The 26,159-nt window shown below is 34.2% G+C and overlaps 1 protein-coding gene across 2 annotated transcripts in view; it reads right to left on the minus strand.

Moving 5' to 3' along the window:
* The window catches only part of mesh (sushi domain containing 2 mesh), a 39,334-nt gene extending 15,121 nt beyond the window's left edge, over nt 1-24,213 (minus strand). For both annotated transcript variants that reach the window (XM_088266601.1, XM_088266593.1), the window contains exons 1-12: nt 23,291-24,213; nt 12,197-12,435; nt 10,798-11,163; nt 9,930-10,067; nt 8,470-8,638; nt 7,472-7,732; nt 6,127-6,466; nt 5,770-6,051; nt 5,248-5,380; nt 4,571-4,665; nt 3,701-3,819; nt 441-701 (exon numbers count right to left, since the gene is read on the minus strand). In XM_088266601.1, coding sequence (XP_088122727.1) covers nt 441-701; nt 3,701-3,819; nt 4,571-4,665; nt 5,248-5,380; nt 5,770-6,051; nt 6,127-6,466; nt 7,472-7,732; nt 8,470-8,638; nt 9,930-10,067; nt 10,798-11,163; nt 12,197-12,435; nt 23,291-23,726 — 2,839 coding nt within the window. In that variant the 5' untranslated portion in view covers nt 23,727-24,213. The remainder of the gene's footprint in view (nt 1-440; nt 702-3,700; nt 3,820-4,570; nt 4,666-5,247; nt 5,381-5,769; nt 6,052-6,126; nt 6,467-7,471; nt 7,733-8,469; nt 8,639-9,929; nt 10,068-10,797; nt 11,164-12,196; nt 12,436-23,290) is intronic.
* Nucleotides 24,214-26,159: the final 1,946 nt, after the last annotated feature.

Here is a 26,159-nt window from a genome sequence, read left to right on the forward strand (position 1 = left end):
TATTATAAATTGGCTGCCTTGTCATTTAAAATTATTGACAAAAATTATTGTCAAATAAAATTGTGTCGGGTTGTGTTCCCGTGGTTAGTGTCGCGGACTCTTTAAGTCAGAGTTTCTTAGTTCGAACCCACTCTACTACAATTTGATACCTATTTCTAATAATGAGCCTAAGCGGCTCGTGCAGCAAACAGAAAAAGTAAGAAATTAAAATATTTGTGTGAATAATAAAAATAAAAATATTTATCTTTTTACATAAAAAAAAATAATAGTAAATAATTCTAGCAATGCTTTAAAAACTTCATAAAGTGTCTTAACCCTTATCCACATCCAATGGTGCATGGGACACTGCATCGTATAGACGTGGCGTAACCTAGATCATTTCTCACATAAAGGCAAGGTGATTTGATGACTGTTTTTTTTAAATAAAAAATTAAAATTACCAGGGAAGTGTTGAATCTTGAGCGAGTTCCTGTCGAAATAGATTCTCTTCCCATTGGCGAACACGTCCAGGCGGTATCTCCACTGCGCATGCTGGGGGCGGAGGCGCACCTCTATGGTCGCTGAACTGTTGGCAGCCGCGACCACCGACGTCAGCTGCGTGGCTCTCACCGGCCCGTACACGTTGCGCGGGACCTGCTCAAAGCGGCCTTGCACATCCAGCTTCAGACTTGGAAGGTCAGTTCGGACAAGGACGAATTCACCTGAGATCGGACACAACACAGATTAGGAATGCAAATGTGAGGTACAGTGAAACCTCTATCTATCGTTCCTCAAATAATCGTTTTCCCGGATGTGTCGTTTATTTCTTCTATCTCGACTTAATTTCATACTAAACTTAACCGCATCGATCGTTTCTCTATCACCATTTACCGGATTTATCGTTCGAATTAAGCTGCATATTTGATACATTTTGTCTGTTTTTTTACATTATTTCCAATTTTCTTACATTTAACGGCAACGTATGGGATAGAAACTATTGAAAGCTTGTGTAACCGATAGCAGGAGAGGTCGATATTGATGAAAAGGAGCCGCTGCCTGTACCTGCATTTCCAGAAGCGTGCACATTCTTGACCGATGCTGAAAAAAATACTATTTGCAAAGCCGAAAATATACTATTGACTTAAATAAAACAGTTAAAAAACAATAGTATTTGTTTAAATTCTATTCGGGTTTGTATTTTTTTTAAATAAATATATTTGCATCTGAAACATGTAATCTTCTTAGAAATTTAGCCTACGAATGGTTATGCAGATTGGGAGGAAGGTATCTTTACTCGGTCATATCTATTTGCGTATTGACCTCTTAATCCCGCATTCATTGTTTTCCGGCATTCATTGTTTTCCGGCATTCATAGTTTATTTTAATAGGTCCCTTTAAAAACGATAGATAGAGGTTTCACTATACATATATGATTTTTCGGATCGGATGCAACATTGTTCCGACAAAGACAATTGAGATGGTATGGGCATATAGGACGCAGAGAACCCGAACATGTAGTTCACCAGGTAATGGAAATGGATCTTCCTCAAAAATTATCTAGAGGAAGACCGAGGAATTCATGGGTGCTGCAGAAGGATAACATAATTCGAAGGCATAGCCTAGGCGACGTTGTCCAGGACAGAAGGACCTACAACCTGAGGACGAGGAGAGCTGACCCCAGCAGTCTACAAGGACAATAAGCTGGGATGTAGCCAAGAAGAAGAAGATACAACACTGTTCCGCAAAGAGTGTGCCGCGGCACACTGGTGTACCGTGATGGTTAGTTGGTGTACCACGGAAAAAAGTCTAGTTTTGTGAAAATAACACAATTGCTCCAAATTTTGATTGCCTGTGCTCAGTTAAGTATGCTCACATTTCGAATTAAACATAATATCGTAGTCGAACAGGAGAAAGTGACCAACTACCAAAACATAAAATGTTCAGGAGGGCCATTTAAGTCACATTTGCTTGAAAAGAAAATAAACATCAATGCAATTAGTCATTTTTAACAAGTCAATATATTATACTTCCAAGTTTAAAATCCTTTGGGATTTTTTTAGGGCAATATTAAGCTAGTAAGATATCAAATAGTCAATGACCACGTTTTTGTAAAAAAATGCACTTGGTCACTTTCTCCTATATGACTACGATATGTTAAATATGTTACCATAATATGGTAAATATGCACCTCTGAAATTTCTTAATTTGGTAGAATAGAAAATCGAATTTAATAGAATTTGATACCTTGAATAGAAAACATTTGCGGAACACTGGGATACAACACAGAATAATGCTGATGTAAGGTATATGATTTTTTTTTAAATGGAATGATAAAAAGAGATAACATGTACAGTGGAACCCCTCATAACAAGTACCTCTCATAATGAGTAATTCGCATAACGAGCAAAAAATTTGAAAAAGTCACTCTCTTAACCTTTTAACTGCGTCAACTTTGTTCCTGAGAGACGCCCATACGCGGCGGTATTTCGCTGTTTTTAAAACGATTACTTTTATCATGTATTTAGTTAATAAACGATTTATTTTCCTAAACAAAAACGTTCAATGGGATTCATTGTGCCTTTTTGGTACTCTATAATACACTTGTGTCACATTATTCTTGAAACATATCGTAATATAAACAAATAAGATCGTAACATAAATAAATCAAAGCACGCATCGTGTGTCACTCTTACCCACTGGCGATGCGTAGCGTCGAGAGTGAGACAGATATAGGGCATGATTATGGCGCGGACTAATTACCGACCGCAAGAAAAATCAAGGATCTGTTCTTTTATTTATCCTTGTGATGTTACAAATTATTAGTCAGATATTTCAACAGATGTCATAAGGCCAAGGATTGACGTATTATTTTATCCAAAGTTCCACACCATGAAAAAATCCCTCCAAGTTGAACTGAGGTTCGAAACTTGGACCTATGTGAAAACACAAACGCTTATGTCAGCCGCGTGTGGGGAATGTTTTGTAAAAACACATACGGTTATGCGAGCCGCGTGGATAGAGTTAACGAGCGATATTTCGCATAGCGAGTTACAGAGAAAGGGCAAGTCCCTTTTTCACAACATTCACTTATGAGCCGGGACTTCTACACCAGTCAAAACAAAAAATGTTTCGCATAATGAGTATTTCTCTTAACGAGTCAGATCCAGAACGGATTTTGATCATTATGAGAGGTTCCACTGTATTGCCCTTAAACATTTAATTTTTGTATCAAGTTGTGAGATGTCACTAAAAAATTCTTCAGAGCTTGTGGTCAAGTGATTTTCAAACAAAGATACAAGGGCGAAAATTCCACATTACATGTCCAGTACATGAGCTTTGTCAGGTTTTTCATCTCTACATGCCAACAATGGAATAAATCAAATAAAATTGAGACAGAAAAATAATAATTATACAAAATGTAGTGTAATTTTACTATAGAAAGTTCAAGTTTTGTATAAAATTTCTTTGCTGCATTTAATTGACTACATTTTATATAATGAAATAACAACCATATGGTTTTTTCCACATATCATACATCACACATCATCAGACTGGTCTGATGATGTCGGGTACGACGAAACCCTGAAAATATATGCGGAAAAAAACATATAGTTGTTATTTTATTAATATAAAGAAGGTTACTTATGTATTTATTTATTTTTTGCCATTTAAAGTAGCTTTACTTATCGTTTTTACAAAAATATTTTTCAATTTTGTTTACCTTTGCCATTGAAGGTGTATGGAAGGTTATCAAACGTGACAATATGGGGGTCACCAAATACAGCTCCAACCGCTGGAGGCTGGTAGGCCACACAATCTTGAGTTGGTCGTCTCTCAAACCTTAAATAAGAAGAAGAAAAAATTCTAGCAATGCTCTAAAAACAATATAAAGTGTGGTCGCCCGATAATCACAGCGCAAATAGTAGAATGTGAGAACAGTAGTTGCATTTAATGATCAAATAATCATTCATGTACCCTGGGCGTTTCTCAAATCTAAAATACGAAGAAGAATATTTTGGATTGTGGTCCCGTGGTTAGTGTCGCAGACTCTAAAGTCAGAGTTTCTCGGTTTAGAACCCACTCTACCACGATTTGATACCTATTTCTAATAATGAGCCGCTTAGGCTAACAGAAATAGTATGAAATTGAAATATTTGTGTTAATAATAAAAATACAAATATGAATCTTTTTTCATAAAAATAATAATAAAAATAATTCTAGCAATGCTTTAAAACTACATAAACTATCCCAACCCTTATGGTGCAACATCCAATGGTGCATAGGGCACTGCATCCTATTGACGTGGCGTTACCTAGATCATTTCTCACATAAACGCAAGATGATCACTTTTCACGCTTCAGGAACCAGTCCAGGAATATATATATATAAAATATTTGAGCGTAAAACCACTAATATTTATTTTCACCCCCCCCCCCCTTGGGAATCGAACCCGGGACCTCCAGCACGGTAGCTAAACACGCTAACCATTACACCACGGAGGCAGATAAAGTGTGGTCGTCGGATAATCACAGCAAAATTGCAGAATGCGAAAACTGTAGTTGCATTTAATGATCAAATAGTCATTATGTACCTGTAAGTTTCACAGCCGACAGCCTGTTCTTCTTGCCAAATACAGCATTGGTAAAATGGAATTTGGTCATGGTTCCAATGGGACAGAGTAGGTACCTAAAAATAAAAAATATATTTATAAATCATACATTTTTCAATGCGGCAATACTTTTTTTTAAAAAAAGGTATTATTCTGATAGAAATCTAAAAAAAAGGAAAGATATTAAGGTTTAGCTGTGTACATTTTTTTCACATGGAAATATTTTGGATTCTACTGCATTTGTGTGGATCGAGAGAAATCATGAGAAGGAAATTTGTGATGCAAAAATTCACCGCAAAAATTCGAAACATCCTCGCTTTACTGTGGTTTATCGGCTATGCCAGTTTCGAGAAAAAAAAAAACAATATTTTTTGACAGAACCCAATTCGCCAACCAATGGCGGATAAACTAATTAGCTAAGGAATATAAATTATTCAATTATCAATTATTCAATTATCAATTAATCATATTTTATTCAATTAAGTTTTCTCAAAATACTGATAATTATCTATACAAATTAGTTTACTCGCACCAATGATAAGGCGTTCGCGTAACTAAAAAACTACCATTTAGAATCATGTTTGAAACAACTACGATTTCGGGACATTCTTTTAGGTTGAGAAAACAGCGTATAATACAAGAAAAATAATTATAATTACCTTATTCGCCTCGTTCCATGGCAGAAAACCAAGATTATGCGAGCGATGCGGTCTCGAACCCCATTGCTGATCATAAGAAAGCATAAGGTAGGAATTTTTGTCGTAGCAACATTGCTGCCCTGAACCTTCCAAGCTAAAACAAGTATACAGATTATATTTGCAATTAACGTAATAATATAAATATATTCATAAATGACTAAAAGTAAACAGCGTGGGACAAAATAAAACAAAATAACAAGTACCTTCTCGAAATCCCGCCATTTTTACATGACAGTTGAAAAATAAATAAAAACCATAGACAATTCTTATTTTCATATGACAAAGATAAGTTTATCTGTTTTTTTTTATAGGAACATTCTCGTTTATATTTTACTTGCGGATTCTGTATATAAGTACTTAAAATAGTAATAAAAACTTGAGATTTTACGAATATCTTTTTAAGTGTCAAGGGATAATAATGTCACACTTTTATTTTTATCAACGAAAAAACAATTAAGATAATGAAAATTAATAGATTTTCACCTCGGATTTCCACTTCTCACACAGTGAACTGCCCCTTTGTGATATAGACATTTGGGATTTGCATCTTTGTCGCAATCAAAGTCTGGTAAAAATCTTCCTTTATCAAGAAGCGCATGTTCCAAAGTACAAGGACAAAGAGGAACATCGGCAGCAAAGTTTTTATAATAACGATCAGATGTTAACCAATTATTGCACATTTTTTCAGGCCACTTACTACCATACATTCTCTCCCATTGGGGGCCAAAGTACCACGCCAATGGAATCGGTCGACTCCATAATACTCTGAAAAAATAAATATAATTAGTAATTTATATTTTTTTAATAAGTTTGATTGTAAATGGGTTGTAATTGACTTACGGTGAAATGGGCATTCCTGTATTTTCTGAGGGATTCGTCAAATTAATTTGAATGAATCCGAATTGCATATCGTTCGTCATAATATTGTCTCGGAGTCTGAAGTCTCCTGGTGCAATAGTATGCTCTCCGGTATTCGTAACCCCCTCCGCTATGACATCAATAAATTGCAATTCGGGCTTGATTTTAGTTTCTTTATATCCCCAAAGAGAAATCCTCAGACCGGCGTTTAAGTTGGTGGTTAAATTGTAGGTATTCCATGTAATTTTAATTTGTGCAGGACTTTTTTCGTGAACGTCGTTCGTTGCAAAGAATATGCGTTCTGTCGCAGTTGCTGGGGTTTCTGTAAAAAAAATATTGTTTTATGTAACTAGTACCTGTCTCGTAGCTTTTCTTTATTTAGATATTTTACTGCTATCAACCTTCTACAAACACACCAAGATGGATTTATTAACTAGAAAATAAATATGCCTGTGAAATACATCATATATACATTCAACATGAGCATTAAAGAAATTAAAACTTATGTCTGTAATCATTAAATTTAGAATATGTTTAAAGTATTTTGGATTTTATTTCAAACACAGTTTTTTTTCATTCAATTTCGTACCTACTCGCAGTTATTACATCCGTCTTCGTAAAATAATAGCGCGTTTGACTACTGTGCTGAAAATCCAGGGTTCATGTCTCAGAGGGTGAAGAAAAAGCGATTTCACTCTAATATTTATTAAATATACATTTAAAATATATATCCTCGACTGATCCCCTTGCCTTCGCCTAATTAATGATCAATAAAACACAGCATCTATATGACAATATATTTCTTATTTTCATGGGACGACATACGTTATTCCAATCAATTTCATGCCTGTGCAGTAATTGAAATACCAAACGTTTAATCCGTCAATGGTTTTGTGATGAAATAATTTCATAATATAAATGTAACTTTGTTTTAAAACCAGTATAAATATTTTATTATAACTTAATTATAATGTCTACCAGTTTCGAAGCTAACCGCTTCTTTATTAATACTGATTAATACTAAAACACTATCTTTTGCCTAGAATTTTCACTCATGAATAACATGAAATTATAGTAACTTTAAACATAAAGAGTAAATCCACTCACAAGGAGGCATAGGCTATAAAACTTAAAAAGTTGAAGCCTGAGTAGGGTCATGATAAGCGGTGTTTCGTAAGCCGTAGCTAGATTTCAGAGTCACTTGGACGTTAGGTAATTCAACAAAAAAATCGTTTACTTGTATATTTATTAGTTGATTAATTGCCTTTTTTAATTTCTAATTTATCTAAGTAATTTCCAGTAATTTCTAAGTAATAATTTAACATACCGACAAAATATTTTCCCTTCCATTTGTAATTCTCGGTATTGATAGCTACTTCAAATCTGACATATCCTTCAGCCATCAGAGGGGGTTGAACGCAAATGGCTCTGTTAGTATCGTCAACGAATCCCACTACATCCTCCGTATCGAAACGGCAGTTGACGCGATCTGTCTTCTTGAAAAAGCAAGGTCCCGTGATGTTGACGATGGTTCCGCCCAACATGTTACCGCTCTCTGGGGCGAACACAAGTGGAAGATTTGCGCCATCTATAAACAAAAACATAAACGTGTTTATGGTTTTCTATAGATCAGGAAACAAAATGACTTAATGTTACTCCATTACACTTTAGTTTCATGTTTAGTTTAGCTACCAAATTGTATTATTTAATTTACAACATTTTGAGTGTGTCCAAATACTTGTTCATTAAATCTGGATTATCTCCAATTACAGGAGTTATTTTCATATTACTTTTTGACATCTCATCAAAGATGAAATGTCAACCGTAAATGCCAAGACTTCCATATTCTTCTTCATCTTTGATGAGATGTAAAAAAAAAAAAATATGTAATATATTAAGGCTGAGATCTCCAACGTTCAAATTAAGAACGCGAGCCACTGCGAAAAAATATTTTTATAATAATATTTTTTATAAATATTTTTCGATAACTCCTTTCTTTTCAAAACCATACATTTATTTCAAAGAAAAACCTGTGAAAACGTTAGTTTAAGCAAAAAATTCAATTACATCAAATTATATCTGGGTTTTAAGAAAATTAAGTAGCGATTTATCGTATGTTAGGCCTTAATGCGAGCCAATCGATGAATCTGAAAATCATTAATCCACTGAACAGATCAGTGTTCGTGAACGAAATTCACTCAAAATTGGGATCCGGTTACTGGTCGATGTATATGAACAGATCATTAAGATCAGCTCATTCACGAACGGGCCATGTCTACTGTGTTCTATGGAGTAGGCAGATTCACACTAAAGTATGCTACTTACCAATATCCTTGTTGCAGGTGCCTAGCATAATCTTTTCGTCAATACGGAATATATGTCTTCCAGGCATTCCATTAGCGTAGCCTCTCTCAGTCAAATCCCTAAGTACAGATGCTTGGGAGTAGGGTTTGTATTCAAAGCTTTGAGTTCCGTTTCCAGCATTGAAACCGATCTGAAAAAAATATCCATTTCAAGTAGGCACCAGATTACGATAGGATTAGTTGGAATGAAAAAAGTATTCCAACTGACCCTAAAAAAATATCGCTGTTTTAAAAAGGGCGCCACTTTCATATTTTTCATTACCGGCTGTGGTGCCATGAACACTTTGCCAAAGGCAGCTTATGCACCACAAGGAATTTTACCGTCCGGCAGTCCGGTTTTGAAAAATAAAAGCGACTACGACAGTTTAACGTGATCGAATGCACCATGATGACGCACCGATCGAGCACACCGATCCAAAGAAAGAAAGACAAAAGCTCAAGCCAATCCAAGCTAATCATCCGTTTTAAATGCTAACTGAAATGCCGGACGGTAAAATTCTGTGTAGTGCACAAACGCCCTTTGTGTACCAGGTATCTAATAATACATATCTACTGGTGGATTAACCATTAGTTTACTTGGCACTTTGGCATAGATGCCCAGGGACTTGCTTACAAAGAAGGGAGAATCAAATGCTCATATTAACTCTAGATTACTAAACTATCCTACAAGTGACGTTGTTACTAAACATACGTAAAAACACGACATAGAAATATAACGGGAATAAATAAGATAATCATTCTCTTGGTTTAAGAGATCACATAATAATGAATAAAAAAGGTACATTAGGAAGGTACTGTGAAGCAAGAGTTGCAAGAACGATGAGAAAATAGTAATAAATAATATAAAATAAAGTTTATTCCAGGCATCTTCATTTTGCTGCCGTATTTTTTACGATAGTTTCGTATTCTAGGGTTAATTTAAAATCCTCAAGGGAATCATACATATTGGCAGTGTACAACTTACACAAGCTACGGGTATGCCACCACGAATACCTCAGCCATTGCTGGTATTCTCCACCATGGATATAGTGAAAATTGCCAACCTAATGACATTACAGAAAAATCCCTCAACTTTGAGTATCCATGATGAATTGTATAAAATAAAAAAAAAAACATGCATCGGCGTGACATATGACAGAGACAGTCTGATTTCTGCCACTTTGATGTGCGACCAAAACCCAACAGTGAATGGATCGCCGCAAAATACATGGCTGACCGAAAACAGTATTTACAGACATCACCAAATGAAAGAGACAAAACGGATCCTGCACTGTCTGCATTTGTGATATTCGCCCGCATAGGCGAACTCCTATAGAGGAGCAATTCGAAATTGATCTTATTTGATTTGATTGATGTTAAAGAGATTGATATCTTCCGCAGTCATTCCCAAGTTTGATATGCTCATTTGATGAATATACTTACGTAGGCAGGTACTCCTCCTTCTCCTCCAGTGGTGTCACCTCCGGCCTCAGTGTGAGAGCTCCATTGCAGTTCAGCATAGTTGAATATGGCATATGTGTACACCTCATCGGTAGCCAGTACCATTTGGAACGAATTGGTCTGAAATGCCAAAATATGATTAGCTTAGAACCAAGACAAAAATAATCTGAAGTAACAATACCCTCTCTTGAAGTTCTTCCTGATTTTAAGTCAAGAAAATAATCAATAAAGTTATAAAATTTTAGGACTTCTACTCTCGTGATTTTTTATTATTATTTTGTTAGTTAAAAAAAAACAACATTTAAAAAACATCAAATCGGAAGATTATTTTATGAAGTCTCAGGGTTGATTCCTAAAACAGTCACCAATGATATCATATTAAATGTTACATGTGTACATTGTATTATTTAAAATTTACAAAATCTATTACGAGCTCGTGTATGCAGCCCCGAGTGCTCTAGCTAATGCTGCTATTCTCACTTTCCTTCTAACCATTTTTTCTCCATTTCTGTTTTCTAACACCAGTAATGTCAATTTTAACCTTCACCCTCATAAGTCATTTGTATTTCGCCAAATATATTCCATTCCTACTTCCTACATTTATCACCTTAACTTTGTATAATTTAATGATCCCGTTAACACCACCTCGATCTTATGTGGTGCCCTATGCATCATTTGGGTACGAAGGGGTTAAAGAAGAAAAAAATATTTTATATTTACGGAACCCTGGACTGGTACCTAAGCAGAAGGCTGATCACCAAAGAATTAAGATGGTACTGCTTTTTGCATCATTGGGTGAAGGAAAAAAATAAACAAATAAAAACAAATTAGATTTATAAGCCAATCATACCTTGAATAGAGAGTTATCAATTCCACCAGCAAATGACATGTTCTTCCAAGTGATGATGGCAGAGTGTTTAGGCTTGAAGTCGTCAGCTCCAATGACACCAGTTCGAATGTCCCAAGTCAGCCTTTCCCTCATTTCGACTCCTGGCTGATCGGTCCTGCCTTGGAGATCCTTCTCCATCCTGAAGTACACACCAGGCCTTCTCTGGTCGATATCTTCAGTCCTCACGGATCCGATACGACACTTGCTGTAGAATATTCCGATGAATGCGGGATCGTTCTTGTCTGGCCAGTCTTTGACTGGGAAGGTCAAGGGATACGTGTAGTGAGATGGTGGATCACTGAACTCCAAGTACCCGTGCATAGAAACCTGAAGAAGAAAAAAAACATATTCAAATATAAAATCCACAATTTTTGTAAAAATAAATGAATTGGGAAGGAATCAACTGAAACTGACTGTGCCTCTAATGGTCGGCTCTTGTAAGCCATGGGTCAAATATATATTTATCTATTAAACTTCTTAAACAGAATACATGTATATCTACGGGTTTATTGCTATAAAGTATTATTCTCAAACGAACTATAAAAAGTGACATTGGATGAGATTTTTACCTCGTTCACAATAGATAAGTGGGGAGATAGCGCTTTTGCATAAAAGAAAAAATGAAAAAAAATTAAGGAGTTGCCGAAAGGTGATCCAATACATAATGAAAATATTCTTTATTTATGTGTAAGATCAGTTGACAAGTTGAGAAGGGAGAAGGGAGAGAGGGAGAAGATGCAAGAAAGGGATGATATGATGACGGTTAGAAATCCAAGATATAATAGATTCTTTCAATAGGTTTGTCATTTTACACCTGAGAACAATTGACTGTAAACTACTGTTAGACGTTTGTATGTATATCGTAGTGGTAGAAAGTGACCAACTAACAAAACATAAAATGTTCAGAAGGGCCATTTAAGTCACTTTAGCTTGGCAAGAAAATAAACATCAATGCAATTAGTCATTTTTAATAAGTCAATATATTTTACTTCCAAGTTTAAATTCCTTTGGAAATTTTTTTCAGGGCAGTATTAAGCTAGTAAGATATCAAATAGTCAATAATCACATTTTTGTAAAAAATGCACTTGGTCATTTTCTCCTGTATGACTACAATATCTAAAATTATATTCGTCACATTTTAAAAATGATAAAATTTTGTGATTAGAAAAATATGAAGTTAGAAATAATAAATTAAATGTATCGCAATACTCCAAGTTGTGTGATTTTTTCAAAACTCATTTTAAAAGCTAATTATTTTACTAGATTTCCGTAAAATGGTGATATATTTCTGTTTTTATTACAACTAATAATAATAATTTGTACAGATCTGGAGATGATATCGAGTTCTATTGCCACTTACTCTGGTGTAGTTGAATCTGAAGCCAAAGAAAGGCAGCTGGAAGTTGAAATTCTTGTGAATTTGCGGCGTGGAGGAGTGAAGGTCGTTCTGATAGTCTCCGTTGTTCTCATCACCTCCCATGTCGTAGAAGGGATACAGGAATCTACTCCTGATGGTCCGAAGTCTGGTCTCCGTGATGACGTATGGAACTCCATTGACGCTGTAGCTGGTAGAAGGTGCAACCCTGCCATCGATGTGGGCTAAAAAATCAAAAATCTATTTAAAGTACATTTGACAATAATTATTGTTGTACCTAAATTCTAAGCAAAGGGAAATAATATAATATATTTCTTCTTCTTCGTGGGTTACAATCTGCGTGATGATTAAAATATAATAACTTTTCTTCAAACGCTCTTTCACAACCAATAGTTTTTTTTTTCTTTTTAGCTTATATTACATTAATATAAACTATTATTAACACTTTACATTATATATATATATATATATATATATATATATATATATATATATATATATATATATATATATATATATATATATATATATATATATATATATATATATATATATATCTATAGTGCATATGGCAATATATATATTGTTGTTATTATAGAGATTTAACTCATTTATTATCTTTACATATAATGTACTCATGAGTTAGGTTAGCGATACCCAAAAATAATTTACAAATAACATTTATAAATAAACATCTTATTTTTCGGATATCGGTATAATGTATAATCATATCGAATATGATTTTCGGAAAAATCATTTAAAAATTACTGATTTAGAATGTGTAACGTCACATGCATCCATTTACATTATAATTGCACCCCATGAACATATCTGCCTACAAATGAGACAGTAGCTTAAACGTAGGTCATATTAATTATTCAAACTCAATTATATTTTTAACACTTGTTTGATACATCGCTCACTCCTTTCAAGAACGTCATAAATCAAAAAACTTGATTTTTCAGGAGAACGTTTTTAAAGTTTAAAAATATAACACAATATAATAAAAATAAATATCAAGCCACTTATTAAACTTTTTACTGTGCAACAAATCTTTTTAGGTAAAACCCGAAGGTTTTTCCTCCATTTGAAAAATATGTAGTATATTTAAAAACATAATTAAACAATACCTTTTCTTCAAAATGCAAAAACAATATTTTCTGCCCTGTAGAGGGTAAATATTAAGTTGAAAATATGCATCTTTTGCTGGGATATGGTATATTTTCTGGGCATTCCGAAAACATGCACAACCCAAAATTAGCGATATTTGATTTATGACGTTCTTGAAAGGAGCAAGCGACATGCATCTCGCATGACTTTTAACACTCTTTCAAATTCTAAAAATATCTTCTTCTTCTTCTTTTTGTAGATCCTAGGGATCTGTTTGTGCGTCCGCATGTCGCTCTTGGGATGTTGACTCCCAGCTGTCTTACCATCTTATCTTTTCGGAGGTTTTCGGAAACTTCGCCATTGCCGGTCCCAAGCCCGGATGAGAATGGAGGAGGGTTTATAGACTAGGCCAGCTACCTATCTTTAAATAGTAAAAAGGCTCATAGAACCGCCGCAAAAGCCTCACACAAAGGACAGATCTAAAAAATCATTTTTAACCCATCCGCATATCAGTTTTTTTTTCAAAACATATATACAAAGACACTAATTGAATGTATCCCCGCAAGTAAGAAAGAAATGTGATAAATTAACAAGAAAAAATTACTCAAAAAAACATTATACCTGGGATGTAAAGTTTTGATTTCAATCAAAAGGATAATTCTATCCTCACAGGGACATCTTTGGTCAAGTGTCGTCAGTAAATTTGTATTAAAATTATAAGAAATAATGCATTACAAAAAGCTTTCTTTACTGATTTGTAGATATCACACGATAGTATCTTTATAATATGAACTACCACAGATGGCTTAAACTGCGGCTGATTTGCAAATGTAAAAACATACCTACCGCCAACGTTTGGCGGCAGGTAGGCGGATGGGTTAAAAAATTGATTTGTGTATTTACAATTTTAATATTTTAATTTTAAACATGATTATTAAATAACAATACGTCTATTTACTTCATCATTTATTTTTTGTTGATTTTAATTTATTAAAAATAATTTCAAAATATCATGTGCGTAGGTACAAAAATAGCTTAAATATAGTTTTCGAAGCAAACGAACATTGCACAACTACGCAGACGCCTCGCCCTGATAAGATTAGGTCCAATCTTGAATACACAATGATAAAAATATCGCAGACATTCGTAACATTTGGTCAACGAGCTAAAAAAAATACCCTAAAACGAGTATTTATGGCCTTAGAAAATTTTTAAAAAATTAATCCATTTTTCAGTTTATTTATTTTTGTTACAGATAGCGCGGTTATCCAACATAATCTAACCTAAATTTTGCCGACATATTGGAGAAAACAGAAATATATTTAACAAAGAATTGTGCAATAGGTAGGCAACACAGACCATTTATTCTTTCTGAATGCAGAATTAATTTACCATTGGTATGTGGGGAGGATTATTAATCAGCTGAATAGATTACTAACAGATGACCTTTTTATTTTATGTCTACAATTAGGATAGTTCCTGTCTGCGTAACATTACATGATATGCAGGTATATCGAAAGTTTTTTTTTACATTGTCGATTTTTGTTTATTTTTCCTATAAGGCTGTGTGTGTGATTTTTCACTCAAATATTTATTTGATGTCAACCTGGACTGGTACCTGAAGTGCAGGACTTGCCAGTATGTAATTAATTACAATCTAGAATGCGTCCATATAATGCAGTGACCGTTGTGTGTGCATAAGATAGTAATTTTTAGTTCAGGAAAACTTTTAAATTTGGAATCACAATACTTTTTCCCGCTTTTCAAATGTTGCCAGCCTGAGTCATAGATAAAACATTTTGTATTCCGTTTTTATTTGCGCCAGTTCCTAAACTCGGTCATATAAAAAGCAAAGGTTTCAAAACATCCATATATAGGTACTTTATTACATACCCACTTATCATATAGGTATTTACTAAAGAAAACAAAGCATTCCAACACCTATATAGGTTAACAAATCGTGATAAATAATAACGGGATTTCGTTAAAAAAATGTGTGTAATTAAATCCAGAGTTTTTAAATGTAAAATATTAAACGAAATAAAACCATTTGTAACAAAATATATTATTTGAATATTTATAAAACCAAAAGAATTTTACTATAAAAAAAAACATTATTTTTCCTCATTTTTCTTTTGTATATCGTAAAAATAAAATAGGTTCCATCCTGAATTAAGTACGTTTTTGATTTTTAAAAAAGGATTGGCAGCACTGGATATATATTTTGATCATTTGATTTGAGCAATATCTTGATTTTTTTTTAGTGTGTGTCAATAACTTTTGCAATTGGTTGACTGTTGTGTATTGTTCATTACTTAGTGAGTTTTAAATCGAAGCCAACAATAGAATTGATTTATAAGCGTGAGTAATTCAACACATTTATAACTTTTCACATCTTCTAAAAAATATATGTACGAGAAATCGAATAGCCTCTTCCTTCACTTCAACGTCAACAAACTCCGATAGATATTGCGACACATTATGAAAACTGAGACGTACAATCCAGAACCGCCGGAGATGAAGATTTTCCAGTGCTGTGAGGCTTCTTTATGACAACGCTTGACCTGATGTCTCAAATCATACTCAAGAACTGTTGACAGATTTTGGCTTGACTGTTTTGGTCCGGACCTAACCCCTAGTGATTACCACTTATTCCCAAAATGAAAGGAACACTTGGGTGGATTGCGCTTCCATATAATGAAGATGAACTAAAGGAAGAGGTTATTCAATTTCTCAAAGGAATGGCGGCAGAATTTTACGACTTGGGGACAATAGTTGGAGCATTGTCTGCAAAAGTGTTTAGACAGAAACAGCGATTATGTAGAAAAATAGAGTTAAAGAATGAAATTCACAACATTGAGTGTGTCCAAATACTTGTTCACAAATCTGGATTTTAGATATTCATCTCACCAATAGATGTCTCTAGTGATGTTCTATTGATTCAAGAACAATGTTTCTAAATTGGTTTATATATATAGAACTTCCAAGAATTTGAGTAGTGTGGTTGTCAATAATGGGTAGAATTGGTGAACGTTACGGTGTGCAAAGTGATCACTTAAACCAGCCCCGTAAATGCCCAGACTTCCATATTCTTCTTCATCTTTGATGAGATGTCAAAAAATAATATGAAAGTATGAAACTTTAAAATGGTGTATAATGCTAAGGAAAAAAAATAAAGCGGAATGTATTTTTTAAATAAGGGAACCTTATTTTATGAACGACCTTGTACATAAAAACAGAACTAAACTGTCTCTATAAATACCTACATATAAAAAAATTCTCCCTCATCGGCTCCCAATCGATGCAGTGTTATCTTAATCATTGATCTCGTGAAGGTAGAGTTATCAGTCCTGAATTATGGAGGCCCAGAGTTATTTAATTTTATATTATTTTATCTCCTTATCGTTGTGATAAGCTCTTTTTTATCATGCTAGAGGCCCGGGTTCGATTCCCGGGGGGATCAAAATGAATATAAGTAATTTGATCTCACTACGGACTGGTACCTGAAGCGCAGGACTGTTCACCTTACCATCGTGTAATTTTAAATCAAGATAACACCACTTAGATGTGATGCAGTGTTATCTAAGTACCATTGGGAGCGGATAAGGGTTAGAAGAAGAAGAAGAAGAAGAAACCCGTTTCTATTAATTAATCCATTACAAAATAATTCAATTTCGAGTAATATTACAAACTATTTTTACATTAGTTCCATATTTCTTGCATCGTTATATAATATAAAATCTTGTATTTTTTTAAAGTCCGCCTCCGTGGTTTAATGGTTAGTGTGTATAGCTACCGTGCTGGAGGTCCCGGGCTCGATTTCCAGGGGGGGGGTTATAAAATATTACTGATTTCACACGCTAATATTTATTGAATACTACCCTGGATTAGTCCCTGAAGCGCATGAGTGATCACCTTGCCTTCGTGTATGTAACGATCAAGTTAACACTGCATCAACAAGATGCAGTGCCCTATGCACCATTGGGTGCGGATAAGGGTAAGAAGATTTTTTAATGTTTCAATTACATAGATTTTTTTATTTCAGTAACAGTGGTATCGCCTGAGTGTTTCTTGCGTGATAGCGTGCTAAACATCGCACTACCGTGACACACACAGTACGCGTAAGTGAATATTTATATTATTTATTTATTGATAAATATTTTATATTAAAATGAAACATGTTAGGTTAGGTTTGGTTTGGCAAAAATGGCTACTTTACTTATTTTCAAGGTATACATATAATGTCATAAATCGGTAGTGTAAAGGCAATATATCTGTGTCAGACCAAATTTTACAGGAGAGCAAAAACAAACTTGTGAAATTAAATATTTTTTGGATGGTATATGTACATGTCTTTAAAAAAAAGTATTGCAACTACAGCTATATACTTTCCCTAGATTATGGAATACACTATTTTAGACGTTTTGTGAAACAAACTTAGAAAATGAAAAATTTGACAGATATACCCCTTTGCCATTACACTACTGAAACGACTTATTATAAATCGTGTAGCGGCGTCTATAGCATAACTCTACGTATATAATTTGCGATCAAGCTAACGCCGCAATAATTCAACGGTGTGCCCTACGTATACGCAGTGGCGTGCACAGAGAATATATTAGGGTAGACAGTAGATGTAGGTAGTAAGGCAAGCTAGATACTACTTACTAGAGTAGGCAGTAGATATAGGTAGTAAGGTAAGCTAGGTACTAAGTAAGGTAGAGTAGGTACTGGTTGCGTTTTACTGGTTGTTCACACGGGTAAGTTAGGATAGGCACTGTTTCTCTGCCTATATGGAATGCATTTCCCTAAGCGAGCTAGTACTGTAGATTGTTTATTATACGAAGGCAAGGTGATTTTAATCCTGCGTTTCAGGTTCTAGGATAATAAATATAAAACAAATATTGTAGAGAAATAAAGTCATATTTATTTCAACCCCTCTGAGAATCGAGCCCGGGACTTCCAGCATGGTAGCCAAATGCGCTGACCACTATACAGTGGAACCTCTCATAACGAGTAATTTTGCACAACGAGCAAAAAAATTAAACAATCTTCTAGCACAATAAGAGAAATGCTGAAAGCATAGGAAATTGTTGCATCGTACACAAAGAAGCATCACCCTAATAAGGAGGTGGCTATTACTACTACAAATTTATTCAATGATAATGCTGACACATTTTCTAAAAATTTTGAAGCGTCGGCTAAAACAAATGTCTAAAAACAGTTTTCTAGTTAAAAGGGAAAAATTATTTGCCTTAAATTCATATTTTTATATAGTTTTTTTTCAAACCTAAATTGTATTCCAAGTTTTAACACTCCTTAACAATTCAAGTAATTTTATTTGAATTAACGTTTTTAAAAAAAAATAGAGTTTTCTTTCGGCCTGGAACGCATTAAGGTATTTTCCATTGATTTCTATATCAAAAAGATGTTTCGCTTAACGATTGTTTCGCATAATGAGTAAGATGCTGAAACGAATTATACTCATTATGAGAGGTTCCACTGTAGTATAGAGGCGGACATACTCTACATCATGGGTCGACAACCTTTTGTTGTAAGAGGGACAAATATTTTACTCGGGGATTGGTGCGGGCCGCACTTAGACCACATGTTATTACAGTATACCTACAATATTTGTGTACAAATATTTTAGTTTTTTGATAAACGCTTTTGTATATTTGTACTTCTTTTCTTGTAATTAATGGAATCAATGACATTTTTGCGGTTGCATTTGACTTGCAAGTATTTTTATATTAGCTTGCATTTTTGAAGTAGATACGCGTAGTTTTGCGTGTAAATGTGGATCTGATGACTGCGAAGAGTGTTTTTTTTTCGATAATTCACAACTGAAAAAGATTGCTCACAAATTTATGAACCTACTTCTAATGGTCTACATCGATAAATAAACAAATTTAACCTTTAAAAAATTAAAACGTGTTTGATCGCCTAATTTAAATTTCCGATTGAATTAACGGTAATAACCGGGAACACAAAATCGCTCTTCTGTATTTTTTTTGCAATACGCCAGTCAGTAGATCTATGATATTTTCGACAAAAAAACAAAATGGCTACCACTTGATTCAGACTAATAGAGAGGCCCCAATTGGGTATTATTATCGTACCGTTATCACATAAATATTTAATCGATATCACCCTACACTCCTTTGCCCACATGAATAATAGATATCTATCCATCATTATCGTGAATAATAACGGAAAGAATTCCGAGAAAATAGGCTGTTTTTCGTTTTTTTTTTATCTCTAAGCTCATCTTTTGAAAAGGTTTTTATAAACATTTTTCAGGCACTGGATTGTCACCCTACGGATGATATATACATACTTATGTGTATTATAGGTAGATCAACTCGAATCTTTTAGAACGTGTACCAAACCTATGGTGGCCTTTCTATCCCCGTAATATTCAAAATAGTATGTTATATATACAGTCAACCCCACTATAACGTTGAGAAAGGTATTGCGTTATGGGGGGAACGTTATAAGGGGATAATATTTTAAATTGCATTTTTAAATTTTTTTCAGCGAAAATGACCGAAATGAGTCATTATTAAATTAAAAAACAATTTAAAAACATTTACCCTATATTACGTTCCCTCCGATAACGCGGTACTTATTTAAACGTTATAGGGGGGTTTACTGTATTCTGTATTAAAATTAGCACAACGTGATTTTTTTTTTCAAATTCCCAATGAAAAGTAAGAACTTCAAAAGGTTCTTGCATAACATTATAAAAACTCTCCCGAAAAAAATTGTGGCTTCAAAAAATCAAATGTCGAAGGAATAAATAATTTACATGCATGTGTAGGAATATGTACAACCGTGGTAGAGATAAGCGTTCGAATAGAAAAACCGAATTGAATAACGACTTCTTTAAAAGAAGTCTTCAGTCGGTTTTTGGATTTGATCCCTTATTTAAACACACGTTTAGTTGCGTTTTGCGTAGGTATTGCGTATTTCTAGCTACTGATATTCGAGTATGTGACAATTTGACATCAAAAACGAGAAATTGTGACGAATACTCGTATCATCTCAATCGACGTAACAGTTACCTATTAGTCACATCTATAAATAGTAATAATTTTATTATGCTCCAAACGCAGATACGAAAGTAAGGAGAGAGACGCATGTTTGTGTACATTATGTACATATTGCACATTATTTGGTTTTTAAAAACATCTTTAAATTATTTTTTTAAATAAGGTCCTTATACGTGAGGAGCAATATAATTATTGGAATGTTACGTATTCCACTTATATATATATTTTTATTATTATTAGTTCGAAAATTAATTTTTATAATGTTTACTTCCGACCAATTTTCTTTTCGATATGGACAATTTTATTTTTCCCAACTTTTCAGAATGTGAAAGTTTGATTTAAAAAAAAATGCTGGAAAAGGGGTAATAATTTTCTACCAATTATTTTCACGTTTCAGCATTATTTTACAACTATCAAGACTGGTAAAATTCTCCTTAGCTAGGGGGTGAGGAAGAAATTGCTCTACTCGTCAAAAAGCTGAAAAATTGCTTATCGTTTTACGAGCATTTCGCGTTAAATGTTTCGTGGACGTGTCATCTTAGATTCAGCGATAGGTATCTTTTAGTCACTTGTGATCCAAGTTCGCCCAATTTGATTCCAACATACTTTTGTAATGCTATCTGTAAAGCAAGGTGTATGAGTACACCAATTGTCCAATCGTCTTTTTCGACTTGAAAGTAACTTCCATTCCGTTATTTCGACAGGAACACTGTGCCAAATTATAGAAAGCACCTAAAATGAGCCAAAGTGAGAATTCATGCTGGAGATGGATTTACCGGACACATTTTTCAAACCTCTGCAAAACGAATTGTAACTATGCCAATTGAATATATCGATCTAAATTTTATAGAATGTGTCCCTTAGAGATAAAATAAAAAGTTCACGTATTCGTGGAAGCCTGGGTGGGCACATATAAGACATATCGCTCACTCCTTTCAAGAACGTCATAAATCAAAAAACTTGATTTTTCAGGAGAACGTTTTTAAAGTTTAAAAATATAACACAATGTATTGAAAATAAATATCAAGCCACTTATTGAACTTTTTACCGTGCAACAGATCTTTTTAGGTAAAACCTGAAGGTTTTTTCTCCATTTGAAAAATATTTAGTATATTTAAAATAATAATTAAACAATACGTTTTCTTCAAAACGCAAAAACAACATTTTCTGCCCTGTAGCGGGTAAATATTAAGTTAAAAATATGCCTCTTTTGCTGGGATATATGTAGTACATTTTCTGGGCATTCCGAAAACATGCACAACTCAAAATTGACGATTTTTTATTTATGACGTTCTTGAAAGGAGTGAGCGATATAAGACATATTGTGAACCAGAGAACCGCCGTGGATCTTCCTCGAATGAAATCTAGAACTCTTGGATGCTGCAAAAAGAAAAAATGATTCGAAGGCATGGCCTAGGTGACGTTGCCTAAGACAGAAGGACCTACAATCTGAGGATGAAGAGAGCTGACCCCAACGGCCTACAAAGACGATGAGATGAAATGTAGCCAGGAAAAATAATCGAAATTTTATAAAACATATTTTTTTGGATGACTGAGTTATTCAACGAACAAATTATTCACTACTTGATGTTCAATATAATTCCATATTCGTGAACGGAAAAAATGACAAATATAGAATTTCTACCGTACTTTAACAAAGGAATGTCATCAAGTACATACCATTTAAGTATACTATTATTAATTTTAGTGACGCACTTGATAATAAAACTGCAGATCAGATTTCACGCTGAAATCGATTGATTAATATATTATTACCAAGTAAAGACGAGTATGTTTGAGCGTTATCTTGGTGACACATACTCAAAATTATTTTATCGTGTTTATATCAACAGTTAAAATTATATTAGTAACAATAATTAATAGAAAAACTATGGTGCAATAATTATTGTTTTTATGCCTTACCTTTTCTTTGGATATTTTATTATTACGAGGTGTATCTCTTCGTCAAAATAATCACTACAGAATTTTAACAGTGTCGGGTTGTGGTCCCGTGGTTAGTGTTGCGGACTCTTGAATCAGAGATCTTAGGTTCGAACCCACTCTACCATAATTTGATACGTATTTCCAGGGCTTTTTTTCCATGTAAGGCGCTTGTGCACTACACGGAATTTTACTGTCCGGCAGTCCATTTTTTTAAATAAAAGCGACTACGACAGCTTTAGCGTGATCGAGTTCACGCGCACCGTGATCACGCATCGATCGAGCGCACCGATTTGAAGAAAGACGACTAAAAGCACAAACCAATCCAAGCCAATTATCCGTTTTATTATGCTAACCGGACTGCCGGACAGTAAAATTCCGTGTAGTGCACAAGCATTCTAAGGGTGCTTGCGAAAATGTGTGTGAACTAATAAACCCAAAATGAGAAATATAAATTACACATCGGGAATATTATATATGTAATATGTTTTGATTTTTTAAATAAATAATCTATTCACTACGGTAGTTTACAATATACTAGATCTTTAAATAAATTAATATTTTTAACAACTCAAAAGATGTGTTATTAAATTAAATATGATTATTTCTTTAAAAGCGACCACCAACTCAATCGAAACATCCAGAACCCGTGAATTCATTCCGATTTGATATTTTATTTTATTTTTACAAGTTATGACCTTTTACTATATTTTTACAATAGGTACATTGAAAACACCAAATTTCAATAGATATCGTATTCTCACTATTGGCCAACGAAATATTAAACGTTCGTTAGATAAACCTCAACGCAAACCCGATAAGGTTGCTAATAATTTCGACATATTATCTTCAAATAATATTTTATCGATAAAGTATCCGGTCAAATAACATAAAGATAATGAAATCAAATTCGAATAGAAAAATAATGACGCCATTTTAAAAAGTTAAATTATTTTCATTAAAATTTACTTACAGTACTCGTCCTCGATCCTTGAAATTCGCGTTTCTGGAACAGGATCTATCATCCCATTTTCATCGCCCATGGAATAAGCTCCAGTTTTGATGATCAATTTCGGCACATTCTCTTCCACATGGTCCACCACAACTTCTCTATCCTCACTAGAATCCACTTCTTCCGGAACATCTTGCACTAGCTCATCCTCTTTCACGACTTTTTCGGTATTGTTTTTGGTTTCTGGTATCGTCGCATCGTCACTCAACTGGCTTCCGGCAAGATCGTCGAGTTTCGGAGCTAGTTCCGATTCCAAATCCGGCAAAGAGTCTTTCAAAATGTCCTGGGCACCACACCCTAAGCTCAAAAACAGAAAGAAACTAATTGTCAGTAGCGAAAACACCCCACTAGGCTTTCGCCCCATTTTGAATGTAGTCTTTGGCCGTTCTTTCACCATACACTTGATCCAAGTCACTTTCCACGCGGAGCAGAACTGTTCGCCAACATGCCACTTCCAAACTTGTGCTGTTGATGTGTAGTGCTTTGCCTAGCAATCATGCTGCTATCTCCGCCGACAGGTATTTCAGATATGATAAGAGCACAACTAGGTGTGTTCGGGATGATTACAACACCTTGCTATGGGTGATTCACGTACACTTTTGTGGAATTCTTATCTCCGCTGATAATTAATACCCGGTGACTCTGATAAAAACCTAGCAATTAATCTCGCAGAAGGGTTAGATCACTATATTTTTACTAACATTCAGGTATAGTGAATTTGTTTGGCGAATGATTCAACTCCGATGATTTATCGTTTCGTAAAAAGGTTTATTTTTCCTCGTAATGAATATCGTTTTACCTTCATTTGATACACTTACAGTAAAACAATTCTATTCACTAACGTAATATTGTATTGTTTTGAACTCCATGAATGAAATTTGCGTAAAACAATGGCATTAAGTACCTACTAAATTGATGTCATATGTCTTTGTTTCTTGAGTCACATTACTATTGCATTAAATGGAGTGACGTTTTTCCTTAATTATTTTTATTTTATCCTTATCGATAAATTCATTCCTTCCCACACCGAGCGTATCGACGCCACTGGATGCTCCCAGATTCGAAAGAGGCAATTTTTTTTAAATAAAAAAGATAAATATTTAGGTTTTTATTATTTTTTAAACACTTTATACTATTTCTGTGAGCCTAAGCAGCTCATTATTAAAAATAGGTTTTAAATTTCGTTAGTGTGGACTCAGAAAGTCTGACTCGAGAGTCCGCGACACTAACCACGGGACCACAAACTAATACTATTTTTATTTACATTTTGACGTCTATGGCACATTTTTAAATCGCTAGCTAACCATCACGCCGCTTTTCCGCAGGGGTAGGCTGAGAGAATAGAACGTCACGCTACTTTGAAAACAATCTTCGCCGATACAAAAGCATGCATCTCCTCATACATACCTGCCGATTATTTTGACTCCTGACCTGACCTGTTTCAAGTATCTGACATACCTGATCATGCCATTTTTTTCTCGGTATGCCTCTGCTTCTTTTTTCAACTACATTCGCATCATATTTTTTTACCGATCTCTACTCAATTATTCGCTCCACGTGCCCAAACCAATCTACCTCTACACATCGTTCTTAATTTTATCGATAATCCTTACGTCAGCCTTCCATTGCTTTCCTTATTTCACCATTCGCACATCTAGCATAGGTACATCGCTTTGCCGCACATTCGTCGGAGAGATCGCATTTTGACTGCATTCAGTCTACTTTATCCCGTCTTTTGCCAACTTCATGCTTCACTTCCATACATCAGGGATAAACTCGTAAAATTATACTACGAGGTAGTACAGTATTGTGGCAGCCTCTACTTTATTCATTTTTTGTCAACTCTGCGAGTTGGTACCAGGACTCCATTGTGTACCTACTGCCAGTTTAAAATCCCCGGGGTAAAAAAATTAATTAAATTTCCTAGCCAAAAATAATGTGGCGAATTTGGAATTATGGCGACGACATGAAGATATTATCTTTCCTACCTGTTATCATCATCCGCCATCTTTACTTGTTTACACATTAATAATCGATATTTTGCTATACAATTACTCTTATCAGTGAGGCACCTACGCTAACTATTTTTTAAATGGGTATAAATTTATTTGCGTGTAATATTGTAGGAAACCTCTTAAAGGCCTAGTATTCGTTAAATAGCAACATAATTTTCTTTAAACCCAGGTAACATATCGCTCACTCCTTTCAACAACGTCAAATATCGAAAAAACTTGATTTTTCAGGAGATCGTTTTTAAAGTTTAAAAATATAATAAAATGTACTAAAAATAAATATCAAGCCACTTATTGAACTTTTTACTGTGCAACAGATCTTTTTGGGTAAAACCTGAAGGTTTTTTCTCCATTTGAAAAATATTAAGTATATTTAAAAAAAAAAAAAAAAATTCACCTTTTCTTCAAAATGCAAAAACAACACATTCTGCCCTGTAGCGGGTAAATATTAAGTTAAAAATATGCCGCTTTTTCCGGGATATAGTACATTTTCGTATAATTTAGTATCACTCACTCCTTTTAAGAACGTCATAAATCAAAAATCACAACAGCTCTGTCACATCAAATCTATGTAACTGAGGTACGAAGAAGTCAGCGGATGTGTATGAGATACATGAATGTGGAAGAGGCGAATAATGTTTGCAAGGACAGTATTGTGTGGCGTTCTATTCTCTCTGCCTACCCCTGGGAAATCGGCTTGATGGTTAGTTGGTTAGATATTTTGTAAGTAATATGCCAAATGAAAAAAAAACTTATTTTTTCTATTGTAGAATATTTTTATAGTATGCTATGTGGATTCATCTCAAGGAACTCGTACA

This window comes from Brachycentrus maculatus, unplaced genomic scaffold (genome assembly GCF_059751285.1).
Source record: "Brachycentrus maculatus isolate JH-2025_06_01 unplaced genomic scaffold, ASM5975128v1 h1tg000017l, whole genome shotgun sequence".
Lineage (NCBI taxonomy): Eukaryota > Metazoa > Arthropoda > Insecta > Trichoptera > Brachycentridae > Brachycentrus > Brachycentrus maculatus.